This window comes from Apium graveolens, chromosome 10 (assembly GCF_009905375.1).
Source record: "Apium graveolens cultivar Ventura chromosome 10, ASM990537v1, whole genome shotgun sequence".
Lineage (NCBI taxonomy): Eukaryota > Viridiplantae > Streptophyta > Magnoliopsida > Apiales > Apiaceae > Apium > Apium graveolens.
Window position 1 is genome coordinate 216,103,760 of NC_133656.1, and position 15,509 is coordinate 216,119,268.

Consider the following 15,509-nt stretch of genomic DNA (forward strand, 5'->3'; position numbering starts at 1 on the left):
CCTCAGTAAAATGACAATTTCTTTGCAGTCTTTATTGCTACTAATGTTGATTTTGAATCATGTTAGTTACCAGGGTAATTTCTTTGTTTTACACCATTTTTATATCTGCCGAACTTGGTCCTAGGGAAAGGCTGGTAAGATAAATCATGGTTCAGAATAAAACTTAAACTCTGATATCTTTTTTAAAGATCTAAGCTTGTTAAAATCACCTAGCCTACTTTAAATTGATTCGGCAGCATACTTTTGTCATATAGCTACCACAGCATTAGGTCCTCCCAATCGATTACCAGGCCCCGATTGTCACCACTTTCAAGTACCTCACTGCTTACCACAACTAAAAACCGCATTTGAGCACTAATTAACTCTGTTGATCTCTAGGTAACTAAATAACTCTGTCACGTATGGAGGATTCGAGCCTTAATGAAGTCCTGTACACACTTCTTAAATTTTGTAATTGACTAAATCTATATTATTCAGCTTTTAAATAATAGAATATTTACTTTTATTGCACTTAATTATATCGCATATATTAATCGTTCAATATGTGTAAAACTATGCATAGAAAAGTACTAGAGAACAATAAAATTAATGAGACTTCACTAATCTCATGGATGTAGAAAATTAATTCCTCTACTCTTAAATGCCTCCATCAAAACTGTTGTAAATATCTTCTCTCATGTAAAAAGTTACAACAGACTACACATCAATCAAATGCAAAACCTTTTAATTAGAAACAAAGAGAAAATAAATAAATAAATTGATGGTGCACTTAACTTCCAGCAAGTGCATTGATACCTCTATCAGCGGATTTCTACTGGTCATGGTGTATGAATTTCACTTGCAGTTGTAATTGCAGATGTATCTCTAGAAAGAGAATTTGAAGGCACCTGCCTTGGTGTCTGTCACCGAATCCCAGAAGGACGGCTTTTTATGCTGTTCCATTCTTTCTTCAGCTTTCTGCACTAACTGATCTATAGTCCCAGGAAACGTTGCTTCAATGGTGTTCTTGAACTTGTCATATAATTTAACCCTGTCTTTTGTTCCGGACACAAGTGCGCTAGCATTCGGCTTCTTCAAAAAATCAAGAACACTTAATAAATTCCTCCTGCACAATGATAATCAAATCATCATATTGTTTCGGTAATAGGAACGACAAGTTCAATAACTTATAACCCGCATGAAGAAGAGTGTAGTAAATGAGTTCCAGATCCAGGAAAAAGCACTGGTCCGTCATTATCAATTATTTTTTCATATTTTTTTTTTTTAAAATAGAGTATATATCAATATCATGACTAATTCCATACTATTGCTCTATCTACATTTTCCAGTAGAGCATTGATTTTGTATAACTTCAGGAATATATTACGAATTTTATATGCCTAGGGTACTTTAATAAGAACGCGTTTGCAATAGGTTAAATGAGCTATTCCTTGTACTATATGCAAACCTTAAATCACCAGCTGAAAAAAGTTTTCAATCGCATCACTGTACTATCATTTGCTGTCAACCTGAACTGTTAATTACTTTCACAGCCGTTAAATGCTATTGACTTTTAATGGGAGACAATTCTCCCAAAAACATAAGGTGTTCGGAAGAGGACTTATTTGGACAAACAGCTGTGGTGGAAGAGTTCAACCTCAAGACCTTGGGTTAATTAACCAACTCTTCCAACAAGCCCCAAACCTTCAGGCCTTAATTATATCATATATTATGTTCAACAAGGAGGAACTTCCAAAAAACCAAAACAAATTAAAGAGAGAAATAGAAATGCCATTTTACCAATCAGCAAAAACAAAAATACCAACTTTGGACAACAAAAACTGTCATGATATACCAATTTTTCAAATTAAATTTTTAATAATGTGATGAAATACGAACTAAAATCAATGTAGTTATGCACAAAACACAGTAATTGAGTACATTTCTATGTTGGATTAGCATGTACAACCTCTAGAATTGGCGGGTTTGTTTTGCAAACACAGATTGAGAGATGAAATTATGAAAGACATATTTTTAGTATTTGAACCAGCCTAAACATTGGTTATGTAATGCATACTTTAATCAAACCTAATTTCGTGAGTACCATTTAACTGGAAGAATCAGCACACAAATATATCAAATTTCAAGCATGTGAAACTCTCATATACATCAGCTTTAGAATCTTATAAGAAATTATGTCGCGGAATACTGAATGGAAGAAAGTACCACTACACTCATTATTATTTAGCTTTTCCAGCACAGAACTAATTTCAATGAAGCAATTAAGGTAAAACTAAAAATACCTGCTAACAAAATTCTGGGTGATAGCAACAGAATCTTCAAGGTTGATCACTAAATGCCACCATCCATTGGGGACAAAAATCACTTCACCGGCTTTACAAATGCACTCAATCGGTTTCTTTTTCCAATCCTTTGTAGCACTGTAAAAGTTCATAAACCATTCAATTATTGATACAGGACATGCCACCTCTGCACCATCCGGGCTTGGATGAACTCCCGGAGGCACCACGTCAGGAGGGAACAGCACCCATTTCTTAGACCCCTTAATTACTGCATTCCAAGCTGATGTCGAGTTAGGATCAATGTGGAACGACGAACCAGACCCAGCTGGCCCAATAATAATCCATCTATAATCAGGTCTCTCTTTCCCCAAAAGACTAAACAAATCCTCATTAAAGTACACAGGAACTTCATAATCCGAATCCAAGATAGGAACTTTCTCTCCAAACTTCGGGTCAAATAGATACAACGGCCTCTCCTCCCTCACTTGATCAGAATACCTAAAAAAATCATCAATCTTCATTTCCACCGGCCCAACTGCAAACCGTGCATCCCTACACATCTCAACCAAATATTCCCTATCCCATTTCCGCAATGCAGCCCAACCATCCAAACACCCTTCCAACAAAACCGGCTTATTCGGTTCCTCAAAATCCCTCACAAATTCATTAACAGATATCCCTCTCCTCCTCAAAATATTATCTCTCTTAAGCCATTCAGGCCTCATTTCAAGATTCGCACAAAGCCAACTCTGAAACAAATAATCGGAATAAAAGTCCTTAACTTTCAACCCTAATAATCCTCCCTTACCAACCAAAGGCGTACAAGTCTTCACATAAGTAAATCTCCAAGACCCATCAAACAAAAAATCCCCACCAAACTTCTCCAACACAAGATTTCTCCAAAGAGGCTCATGAGTACAAAAAATATAAAAAGATTTACTAACAGCAGATAAATTAGCCAAATGGGTAGCATCTAAAAGGCCTAAAATATCAAGAACAAGTTCATCAGTTAGGGTTTGAAGATTACCAAGTCCTGTGTTTCTTAAATTGTGTGCACATGAGCTAAAATAAAGATTTCCCAAAGGCTGGACCCCACAAGCTGAGGTTTTTAATCTAAAGCCTCCATCATCTTCATCTTCTTCTTCTTGTACATTTTCTTGGTGTGTGTAATTACACTTTTCTTGTTGTATGTAGTTACACTTTGGTTTTAGTGAGGATGTTTTAGAAAAGTTACGCCTTTTTCGTTTTCTGGATCGAAGCAGCAAATTTGTGGACCAGCCCACCATTGTTCGCAGGTGGAGCTGGGGGGTGAAGGTGGAGTGTGGAATTTCAGCCGCCGAGCCCGAGAGTGTGTTAGGTCACTTAAGTTATGTATTAATATGAATTAACATATTAGTTTGTATGTTCTTAGATTAAACATATTAATTTGTTTTTATTCAATTAAATATTTATTAAGCCAAGTGATTCACCTTGTAACACTTGCGGAAGTCGAGGTCCTACTTTTGTCATATATATTACTATTTTTTACCAAAAGAATTGTCCTATTTAGCTATTATGGGCATGTTTGGGATTTCTTAAAAAATATAATTTATGACTTAAAATTAAAAAATGTTATATAACTGATATACACCTCGTAACTTATAAATTAGTTAGACGTTTGAATAATTTTAAGTATAAGTTAATTATAAGTTGTTGAAGTGTTTGGTAAATTATAACTTATAAGTTAGAATTATTTTAAAAATTCAAAATTGTAGTACAACTATTTAATTCATATATATATAATTAAAAAGACAAATAAAAAATATATTTTTTTATTCTTATAATGCATTGATTTTGTGTACGAGTTTTAACATTCATAGACCACGTATTTTAATTATTTTATATATTAAAAAAATATAAGAATATTTTTCTTATTTGGAGGAAAAAATAAAAAATAAAATTCAATTAATATAAAACTTAGGTATTTTTGTTACAAATTATTTAAAAGACTAATTTATGTTATGCCTATATATATATGATATATTTATGTCAGATTTACTTTTGAAATTATATTTAAGAGAAAGTTACAATGTGAGCAACTTTCTGTTTTATACCATATATGATGTATATATGACCGTTTAGAACTTTAGTCAAACCGTCTCACTAAAACATAAATGGGCTATTGGCAAAAAAAACATAAATGGGCTTTGGATCCAATAATAATCATTTTGCTCGCTGCAAAATAGACCCTTTGTATTCTCGTTTTATGTTATTGTAATTAATGGTTTATTCAATATTATTGAATATAAGATGAACTTTGAACATATGCATGGAACCTGGCAATTATATCAAGGCATGGCATTTTTTACGTTTCGCACATAATCTCTAGAACGATAAATATATGACCATATGAATTTAATTGTTTTCTCTATATTCTTGTGAGAGTTTGTATTTCTCTTCAACCTGTTTCATCAGGACTGTGAGAGGCTAATGGCACGGTATTAAAATCTAGACGAACAATTGGCTGATCTTAACATAGAGGAGGAGGAAAATGAGAATTTCATGTTCGAAGGTGATGTGAAGGAGCAGGTAAATAGATATGAATTATGTCTTGCGGGGAGGTTCTTAACGGAGAAAAATATCATTGTTCGGGTCATGACGTCTAAAATGATAGACATTTGGAAGCCAACGATGGGGATCAATATCAAAGAGACTGATCTTGGCATTTTCCTATTTCAATTTTATCATCGAGAGGACTTCTTATGGGTGTTTGACAATGCAATGCTGATTATGAACAAAATCTCATCTGAAGAGGAACCTTTGAGTGTCTCATTGTGGTTCTTAGAAATGTGGGTCCAAATACATGATTTTCCCAAAGGTTTCATGTCTGAGTTAGTGGGTAAGCAGCTGGGTGATTTCTTTGGTGAGTTTGTGAAGTACGACGCGAAGAACAATTCAAGTATATGGATGGAATACATGAGGATAAAGATTAGGGTGGACGTGTGTAAACCTCTAAAGATAAGGAAGAAAATTAAAAGGAAGAATGGCACAAAGTTTATGGTTACATGAAAATATGAGAGATTGGGTGAGTTTTGTTTCATATGTGGCTTGATGTCCCATAAGGAACGCTTCTGCAGGAGGAACATTGACAAATGAAGTGAACAACGTGCAAAATAATGGGGGGGCATGGTTGCGGGCGGTGCCGAGGAGATGGATGAATCAGGGGAGGAGCAAATGGCTGCGAGATGAGGACGACACTGATTGGGAGGCGAAGATTGGGCGTTCCAACAACTGCCCATCTTTCACGGGAGGAAATTGGCGATAAGGATAAAAGCTTAACTTTGGTGCATGATTTTAGCAGTGGAGTTAAAAAAGGAAAATATAAAGAAATATTAGGAAAAGAAATAAAAGGGACAATTTTAAATCTAGGGGCGCGCGTTCAGAATATAAACTATGGGCCGGGTATAGAGGAGGAAGTTGGGCTTGATGTGGAGGATCGAAAGAGAATAAGGAGTGGGTCTGTATCGAAATCAACAATGGATACAGATGATCTTTTAATGAGAGTAAATAACAGAGATACATTACTTTTAGAAGCTGATTTTTCTGGTTTGGGATTGTTCAGCATCTTCTCAAATTGATTTGGCTAAGCTTGCGAAGCAAGCTAGTCATCCATTATGAATCTAATAAGTTGGAACTGTCGAGTTTTGGGGAAACCTCATACAGTTCGTGTCCTTGGAGACCTTGTAAAGTCTCATAAACCCGCATTTCTATTTTTGTCTGAAATTTTAGTTGACAGTAAAGTAATAGCTGATTTACATGCAAAGTTGGGGTTCTCAGAGTTTTTTTGCAGTAAATAGGGTTGGCCAAGGTGGGGCTAGCTGTTATGTGGAAGAAGTCAGTGGTTTGTGAAGTGGTTGATTCATCTGTTAATCATATTGATGTGGTTTTCTTGGGGGAATACTCTCCTGAGTGGAGGTTATCTTGTTTTTACGGAATGCCGGAGTGAACCAGGAGACGGGAGTCCTGGGATCCACTAAGACAGCTAGCTGTAAAAGATACGTTGCCATGGTGTGTTTTTGGAGATTTCAACGATTTACTTTATGCCTCAGATAAGGAAGGAATACACCCTCATTCTCAGATGTTGATGGATGGTTTTCGAATGGCGATAGAGGATTGTAATCTAGTGGAGTTAGATCTTACTGGTGGGAAGTATACCTAGAAGAAGATTAAAGGGAAGCCTAACTGGGTCAAGGAGAGATTAGACAGAGCTTTCGCTACAAAGGGATGGTGGCATAAATTTTTGTTGGGTACTCTTGAATTAAGGCATACTGTTAGCTCGGATCATGAACCAATTGAACTGAATTTGGTTGATACTTTGGTATCTAGAAAACAATTTAGGTTCAGATTTGAAAATTCGTGGTTAAAAGAGCCAAGCTTTAAGGCTGAAGTTAAAGGTTTTTGGAAAGCTTTGCTGGCTACTCATATTCTTCCAAAGCTTATTTTTGTGTCTTTTTTTATGTCGAAGTGGGGGAGGAATTTTTTTCACAAGTTTAAAGATAAAGTGAAGTGTCAGAAGGAGGTTCTGAATGTGCTAAAAGATCATGAAGATGAGGAAGGAATTAAGACTTATTTCGAAGAGAAGGAGAAACTAAATGAACTATTAGAGCATGAAGAATCGTATTGGAAACAACGTGCTAAAATATTTTGGTTGAAGGAGGGGGATACCAACTCGAGGTTTTTCCACGAACAAGCTTCGAAGATAAAGAAATGTAACAAAATTACGTACTCGGTTAATGAAGATGAAGTAAGAGTGGATTCTCATGACCAGATGTGTAGATTAGTGAAAGAGTATTTTGAAAGTGTCTTTACAGAGGTTAATAAAAATTATGTTCACATGGGAAGCACAGAGACACCTGTCATAACAGAAGAACAGAATCGGATGCTCACGGCAGAGGTAAAGTTTGAGAATTTACTTTTGCTTTAAAACAGATGCACCCAAATAAGGCCTCGGGGCCTGATGGCTATAGACCTGCATTTTTTCATTACTTTTGGAGTTTAGTTGGAAGGGAGGTCTTTCGCTGTTGTAAGTAGTGGCTGGACGAGTTTATATTTCCTTACGTAACTAAACAACACAAATCTGGTATTGATTCCTAAGAAGGAGAATGTGGAAAATCTCAAAGGTGTTCGTCCAATTGCCCTATGTAATGCACTGTATAATATTGTGGAAAAAGTCTTAGCAAATAGACTTTGAAAGGTGTTACCAGTTGTGATTTCGGAGAACCAGTCGACTTTTGTTTAAGGTAGAAGCATTACGGATAACGTGCTTATAGCTTTTGAACTAATTCACTTTATGAAAGGTAAGAAAGGCAGCCAAGATGGGGAAGTAGCACTGAAGTTGGATATTAGTAAAGATTATGACTGGGTCAGCTGGAATTATTTGTGGTTTCGACTGAGGTCAATGGGATTTAATAAGAAACGGGTGAAGTGGATGCGACTCTGTGTTATTAGGTTCATTATATGGTATGTCTGAATGGTTCTTATGTGGGCCCTATTATTCCAAGTAGAGGCTTAAGGCAAGGAGACCCCCTCTTCCCTTACCTCTTTCTTCTATGTGTTGAGGGTTTATCCAATTTATTGAATAATATAGCTGCCAATGAAAATATCCACGGGTGTCGCATTAGTAGATTTGCTCCTGCAGTTACTCATTTGCTATTTGCTGATGACTCATTCATGTTTTTTAAAGCAGTGGTGGAGGAAACCAAGATAGTGAAAGATCTTTTAAATCTTTATGAAAAACAATCAGGGCAGGCGGTGAAATTTCAAAAGTCTGCAGTGTTTTTTAGTTCAAATGTGAGAAGAGACAAGCAAAATAAGATCACTAGCATTCTGGGGTACACAATGAATTGCGAGAGAGTAAATATTTGGGTCTTTCGTCTTTAATTGGTAGATCAAGGAATAATGTATTTAGTTTTGTTAAAGAGAGAGTATGGAAAAGAATTTAAGGATGGAGTGATAGTAAAGTGTCAAGAGCTGGTAAATCGATTTTATTGAAAAATGTAGCTCAGTCGATTCCTTCTCATTGTATGTCCTGCTTCTTATTACCAAAAATGCTTTCAAGTGAAATTGAAAAGATGTTTAATGGTTTCTGGTGGAAATCAGGGAAAAACAGTGGTAAAGGTATTAGATGGAACTTATGGGAAAAGATGTGTATGACGAAGAATAGAGGAGGACTGGGGTTCAGATGCTTGTATAGTTATAACATGGCCTTACTAGGTAAGCATATCTGGAACTTTTTGAACAATCCGGAGTCTCTGGTGGCGAGAATTTTCAAAGCAAGATATTTCCCGGACAAGCATATTTTTAAGGCACAGAAAGGCAGTAATGCAAGTTTCATTTGGTCAGTAATTTCTGAATATATGGAAGAGTTTTACAGGGGTTTCAAATGGGTGTTAGATGATGGCCGATCTATAAACATCTTCACTGATCAGTGGCTGAGGGGGAAGGCAGATTATTGGGTGGATATTTGTTGAGTGGCATTTATGACACTTTATTATGCTCCGTAAAGCTTTGGATTGATGTTTTGCACTCAAGTTGTTAGTGTTTTTAACGTGTTTTTGTAGTGTTTTTGCATTTCAGGCATTTACCAGGTAACCAAGTGAATTAGCATGATTTTAGTGTTAATTTGGTGTTAGGATGGTGTCTAGAATAAAAGCTCTTGAAAAGACCAGCTCAAATCAGCAAGAAAAGAAGAAGTCGACATTTTTTCCAGAGAGACGGCGCGCGGCCGCGCCAAGAGTCCAGAGATGCAGCGCACTCGCGCTGGTCAAGCGCGCGGCCGTGCCAGGTTGAATTCAGAAAATCCTGTTTCTCATGGAATTTTGATCCAGAAGACTTCTACTTTGCGTGGGCTGCTATATAAACATAACTTATGCTCGTTTTTATAAGGAGACGTAGCAGAGCTTAAGGAGAATGCGTAAGAAGACCGTAGACCGCAAAATCAACTAAGGCGAAGAAGATTTTGTGTATTTCTGTGATTCTTTATTTTAAGTTGTAACTTTGGATGCTAGTTTTCTTATTCGTGAACCTTTACTCTTGTTTCGTACTTGGTTTTTTTAAGTATAAAGACTACGTTTATTATATCATGCTTTCATCGGAACCCACATTGATAATGAGTCTGATCATGAGCTAATCGTTATCATGGGGTTCTAACGGATTTATTTATGAATTTCTTTAGGTAATTTGTTTTGATGCCTTAGTGTGTGGTGATTGTATGATAACCTAGTTTTGGTTGCGCTTATTCGTCTTACGAGCATCGCGAACTTATAAGATAGTGTGTTAATCTTTAATGAAGCAAAAATGAATTTAAGGGTTTAGAACTTGCCATGCTAGCATAGGTTCATGTATTCGTTATGCATGATTCGTAGGTAATTTTAACCTTCTTACTTGCCCTATGTAATCAAGAGGGATAACTTGTGCATTAAACCGTTATGTTGTCAAATATTATAGACATACAGGGTCTCAATATAATTGGTGTCTATTCAGCTTCTATCTCTTTTGTGGATGTCTGGTAGTATGGTATTCGTACAACGAAAGTTGGCGTTTATCAGTTTCATTTTATCCGATTAGTGTCATCACCATTACATGCTAATGTTACGAATGAAAAGGCTAATAAATGAAGTATTTAATGAAGTTAGAATCCCATGTATGTGTCATATATTAATCAATTCTCTTTAATCTCTTAGTTTATGTTCTTTAGTATAATCTCTTAGTTAATCATTGTATAAACAACCACAAATTGTTACTCGTCTTAGCATTGGATAATAATCATACTAGTGTTGCATAAATACATTGATTGAAATTAACCTGAACCTAAACCCCGTGGGAACGAGCTAGAATTTATTTTATATTACTTTGATCGCGTATACTTGCGTGAATATTAGCGCATGTTTTAGCCCTAACAAGTTTTTGGTGCCGCTGCCGGGGATATCGGTGTTAATTTTTAGTTTATGTGTTTGTCATCATTGGTCGTTAAAGTTCAGTGACTCGGACATTGTTACTTACTTAATTCCTTGTCGTGTTTCAGGTACTCTAGCGAGCGTGTATGCATACGCGTTATCGGTCTCGTAAGAGGACACTGGATCAAGCTGATGAAGAGGTTGTAGTCGAGGAGAAAGTTGAAGAAGAAATCTTAGTTGAGAAGGAAGAAGAAGCTCTTGTTGCAATGGGAGAACCAGAAGCAAATCTAAAGGCTTTGATGGACTACTCTCAACCGAAGATTGATGATATTCAGTCTAGCATTGTTTGACCAGCCATCTCAGCTAATACCTTTGAGATCAAGTCGAGCATGATTCAGATGATACAAAACTCAGTTCAGTTTGGGGGTTCTCCGATAGAAGACCCCAACATGCACATCAGAGATTTCATCAAGATCTGCGACACATTGAAGTTCAATGGAGTTTCAGAAGATGCTATTAAGTTTAGGCTTTTCCCATTCTCTCTGCGGGATAAAGCTAAGTGCTGGTTACATTCTTTACCACCAGGGTCTATCACCAAATGGGAGGATCTTGCTCAGAAGTTCTTAACCAAATTATTTCCCATGGCGAAGACTGCTGTAATCAGAAACACACTTACTCAATTTGCTCAGCAATCTGGAGAATCTTTATGCGAGGCTTGGGATCGATAAAAGGAGATGCTTAGGAAGTGTCATCATCTTGGGATGCCTGACTGGATGATCATTAACTATTTCTATAATGGTTTGGGTGCTACTACTAGACCCATACTTGATGCAGCATCAGGAGGAGCCTTGTGGGCTAAAAGCTACGATGAAGCTTATGAATTAATTGAACTGATGGCTACTAATGAATACCAGAATCCTACTCAGCGACTATCTCAGGGTAAGGTAGCAGGAATTTTGGAGTTAAAATGCAGCAACTGCTATAGTTTCTCAACTTAAGGCTTTGACGATAAAGGTGGATTCTCTGTCTAATTATGGAGTTAATCAGATCACTAGTGTCTGTGAGCTTTGTGTTGATGCCCATGAGACTGATCAATGTGTCGATTCTATTGAATCAAATCGGTTCGTGAGTAACTTTTAGAGGTCGCAACAACCTGTACCAACCACCTATCATCCTAACAATCGCAATTATCCTAACTTTAGTTGGAGTAACACTCAGAATGCGGTTCAGCAGCCTTACCAGCAGTATCCAGCAAAGCAATACAACCCCCCCTGATTTTCAGCAACCGTAATATGCACCAAGGCAATAACTCCAGCTGTAACAGTCGAATGAAAAATCTGAATTGGAGGAGTTGAGGCTCATGTGTAAGAGTCAAGCGGTTTCTATCAAGAGCTTGGAAAATCAAATTGTACAAATTGCCAATGCCTTGTTAAATTGTCAACCTGATACACTTCCTAGTGACACTGAAATACTAGGAAAGAAGGAAGCAAAGGAGCAGGTAAAGGCAATTACATTAAGGTCTGGGAAGGTTACAAATCCTGAACACTCTCAAGTTTCGGACGAAGAAGCTGTAGCTAAGGAAGAAGTGCAAAAGGAAGCTGAAGTGGAACCAAAGAAGACTACTGTTGAACACACTCCTCCTGAGGGTAATACAGAGGAGAAACAGATCTATCCTCCACATCCCTTCCCTAAGAGACTGCGGAAGAAAAAGTTGGATAAGCACTTTGAGAAGTTTCTGAAGGTGTTCAAGAAACTTCACATCAACATACCTTTCACTTAAGCTCTTGAGCAGATCCCTAGTTATGCGAAGTTTATGAAAGTTATTCTCTCTCGGAAGGTGAAGCTCGATGATTTAGTCGCTCTCACGGAGGAATGTAGTGCTGTGCTGCAACAGAAGTTGCCTCCAATGCTTAAAGATCCTGAAAGCTTCACTATTCCTTGCACCATTGGAAAAGTGTCATTTGACAAATGTTAATGTGACTTGGGAGCTAGCATCAATCTGATGCCTATTTCAATCTTCAAGAAGTTGGACTTACCAGATCCAAAGCCTACTTATATGACTTTGTAGTTGGCTGATCGTTCTATTACTTATCCATGAGGCATTGTTGAGGATGTTTTGGTCAAGGTGGATAAACTCATCTTTCCTGCGGATTTTGTAATTCTTGATTTCGAGGAGGATTAAAAGATTCCCATAATCTTGGGAAGATCTTTCTTGGCGACTGGCCGAACCTTGATTGATGTGCAGAAGGGTGAGCTTACCATGAGAGTGCTGGATCAGGATGTAATTTTTAATGTGTTCAATGCTATGAAATTCTCTACGGAAAATGAGGAGTGCTTAAAGGTGGGGTTGGTCGATTATGTGGTTACTTCAGAACTTGATCCATTGCTAAGGTCTGATGCCTTAGAAAAGGCCTTGTTGAGGAATTCTGATAGCAAAGATGATGAAGGTGATGAGTAGTTACAATATCTAAATGCTTCTCCCTAGAAGAAGAAGATGGATATGCCTTTTGAATCTCTTGAAATGGAGGAGCTGAACAAATCTCCTAAGCGCCTCAAACCATCTATTGAGGAAACTCCTACACTTGAGCTTAAACCATTACATGAACACTTAAGGTATGATTTTTTAGGTGATGCATCTATTTTGCCTGTTATTATTGCATCTGACCTTTTAGGTAGTGATGAGGAAAAACTCTTAAGAATTCTGAGAGAGTTCAAATCGACAATTGGACGAACGATAACAGATATATAAGGGAGTTAACCCTTCTTATTGTATGCATAAAATTCTTCTAGAGGAAGGTAGCAAGCCTATTGTTGAGCAATGAAGAAGGCTCAATCCTATCATGGAGGAAGTTGTGAAGAAGGAGATTCTTAAGTGGCTGGATGCAGGGATCATCTATCCCATTTCTGACAGTTCTTGGGTGAGTCTAGTTCAGTGTGTACCAAAGAAATGGGGTATCATAGTTGTTGCTAATGACAAGAATGAGTTCATTCCTACTCGAACAGTCACGAGGTGGAGAGTTTGCATGGATTACAGGAAGCTGAACAAGGCCACGAGAAAAGATCATTTCCCTTTGTCGTTTATTGATCAGATGCTTGACAGATTGGTTGGGCATGAGTACTACTGTCTTCTGGATGGCTATTCGGGCTATAATCAAATTTGTATTACTCCGGAAGATCAGGAGAAGACTATTTTCACTTGTCCATTTGGTACTTTCTCCTTTAAAAGGGTTTCTTTTGCTTTATGTGGGGCACCTACCATATTTTAGAGATGTATGATGGCTATCTTCTCTGACATGATTGGTCAGAATGTGGAGGTATTTATGGACGACTTCTCTGTGTTTGGTGATTCGTTTGATGAGTACTTGCAGAATCTTGGCGACGTTCTTAAAAGGTGTGTTGGGACCAACTTGGTTCTCAACTGGGAGAAATGTCACTTTATGGTGCGACATGGCATTATTTTTGGGCACAAGGTCTCTATTAAGGGTCTTGAGGTGGACAAATCCAAAGTGGGGGTCATCGAAAATCTTCTTCCACCAATTTATGTTAAGGGAGTTCGCAATTTTCTTGGTCATGCGGGTTTCTACAGGCGGTTCATCAAGGACTTCTCAAAAATTTCTAAACCTTTGTGCAATCTTCTGGAGAAGGATATTCCGTTCAAGTTTGATGACGAGTGTCTAGCTTATTTTGAGTTCTTGAAGAAGAGTTTAATCACGGCACTTGTCATAACTGCACCTGATTGGAATGAACCTTTTGAGATGATGTGCGATACAAGTGACTATGCAGTTGGAGCAGTTCCTGGGCAGAGAAAGAACAACATATTTCATATGGTCTACTATGCTAGTAAGACCCTAAATGGTGCTCAACTGAATTATACTACTACTGAGAAATAACTTCTAGCTATTGTCTACGGTTTTGAGAAGTTTCGATCTTATCTGCTTGGAACGAAGGTGACAGTTTTCACTGATCACGCTGCAATTCGATATCTCGTCTCGAAGAAGGACTCGAATCCTAGATTAATTATATGGGTTCTTTTGATTCAGGAATTTGAGTGGGAGATCAAGGACAGAAAAGGTACTGAGAATCAAGTCGATGATCATCTCTCTCGTTTGGAAGATCTGAGTGCAACTTCACTGGATAAGACATTGATAAATGAGTCTTTTCCCGATGAGCAGCTGTTTGGAGTGTAAGATGAAGAACCGTGGTTTACAGACATTGTGAACTACCTTGTGAGTAATAGCATGCCTCCCGACTTGTCGTACGCTCAAAGGAAGAAGTTTCTTCATAAAGTGAAGTGGTACATGTGGGATGAACCATATCTGTTTAGGCAAGGAGCTGGCTAAATCATCAGGAGATGTATTCCGTACAGCGAAACGGGGGGGGGGATCTTGCAAGACTGTCATTCAACTGTTTATGGAGGTCACTATGGTGGAGAGAAGACAGTGGCTCTTGTCCTTCAAGCGGGATTCTTCTGGCCTACATTGTTTAAGGATGCGCATCACTTTGTTTTGAAGTGTGATCTATGCTAGTATGTGGGTAATATGTCCAAGAGGGATGAGATGCCTCTTAATGTGCTTCTCGAGGTGGAAGTCTTCAATATTTGGGGAATCAACTTCATGGGGCCGTTTGTCTCATCTTGCAATAATCAGTATATCTTGTTGGCGGTCGATTATGTGTCGAAATGGGTGGAAGTCAAGGCTTTTCCAACAAATGATGCGAATGTGGTGCTTAATTTTCTTCATAAGCAGATATTCACAAAATTTGGGACTACTAGAGTCATAATCAGTGATGAGGGATTGCAATTTTGCAATTGCAAATTCACTGCCATGATGCAAAGGTATTATGTGAATCATCGCATTGCAACAGCTTACCATTCTCAGATTAATGGTCAATCAGAGGTGTCTAACAGGGAGATCAAGCATATCTTAGAGAAAGTTATGTGTCCATCAAGGAATGATTGGTCTTTGAAGCTTGATGAAGCTGTTTGGGCGTATAGAACAGTATACAAGACTCCATTGGGAATGTCGTCATTTCAGTTGGTTTATGGTAAGGGGTGTCATTTGCCTGTGGAGCTCGAGCATAAAGCGTATTGGGATTTGAAGAAGTTGAACCTTGATTTGGATGCAGCTGGTAAGAAGAGGATGCTTCAATTGAATGAACTTGACGAATTTCAGCTTTAAGCGTATGAAAACAACAAAATATACAAGGAGAAAGTCAAGAGGTGGCACGATAGGGTTCTAGTGCTCAAGTCATTTGTGCCGGGATAACAAGTTATATTGTTTAACTCTCATCTCCG

At 37.7% G+C, this 15,509-nt stretch overlaps 2 protein-coding genes and 1 non-coding gene across 3 annotated transcripts; 1 reads left to right on the forward strand and 2 right to left on the reverse strand.

Moving 5' to 3' along the window:
* Positions 1–580: 580 nt before the first annotated feature.
* On the reverse strand, positions 581–3,648 carry LOC141692783 (arginine-specific demethylase JMJ22). Its single transcript, XM_074497722.1, has 2 exons — positions 2,283–3,648; positions 581–1,105 (listed from the first exon to the last, which is right to left on the reverse strand). Exons 1-2 carry the CDS (start codon positions 3,566–3,568, stop codon positions 865–867), a joined length of 1,527 nt encoding a protein of 508 aa, XP_074353823.1. The 5' UTR covers positions 3,569–3,648; the 3' UTR covers positions 581–864.
* Positions 3,649–5,506: 1,858 nt separating this feature from the next.
* On the forward strand, positions 5,507–8,791 carry LOC141691795 (uncharacterized). The gene is made up of 7 exons (XM_074496551.1): positions 5,507–5,867; positions 6,371–6,470; positions 6,585–7,134; positions 7,251–7,344; positions 7,619–7,683; positions 7,770–8,152; positions 8,380–8,791. The coding sequence occupies exons 1-7, from the start codon at positions 5,507–5,509 to the stop codon at positions 8,789–8,791; spliced, it is 1,965 nt and encodes a 654-aa protein (XP_074352652.1).
* Positions 8,792–10,872: 2,081 nt separating this feature from the next.
* LOC141694276 (small nucleolar RNA R71) lies at positions 10,873–10,979 on the reverse strand. Its single transcript, XR_012563596.1, has one exon. It is a non-coding gene; the product is annotated as a small nucleolar RNA R71 (small nucleolar RNA).
* Positions 10,980–15,509: the final 4,530 nt, after the last annotated feature.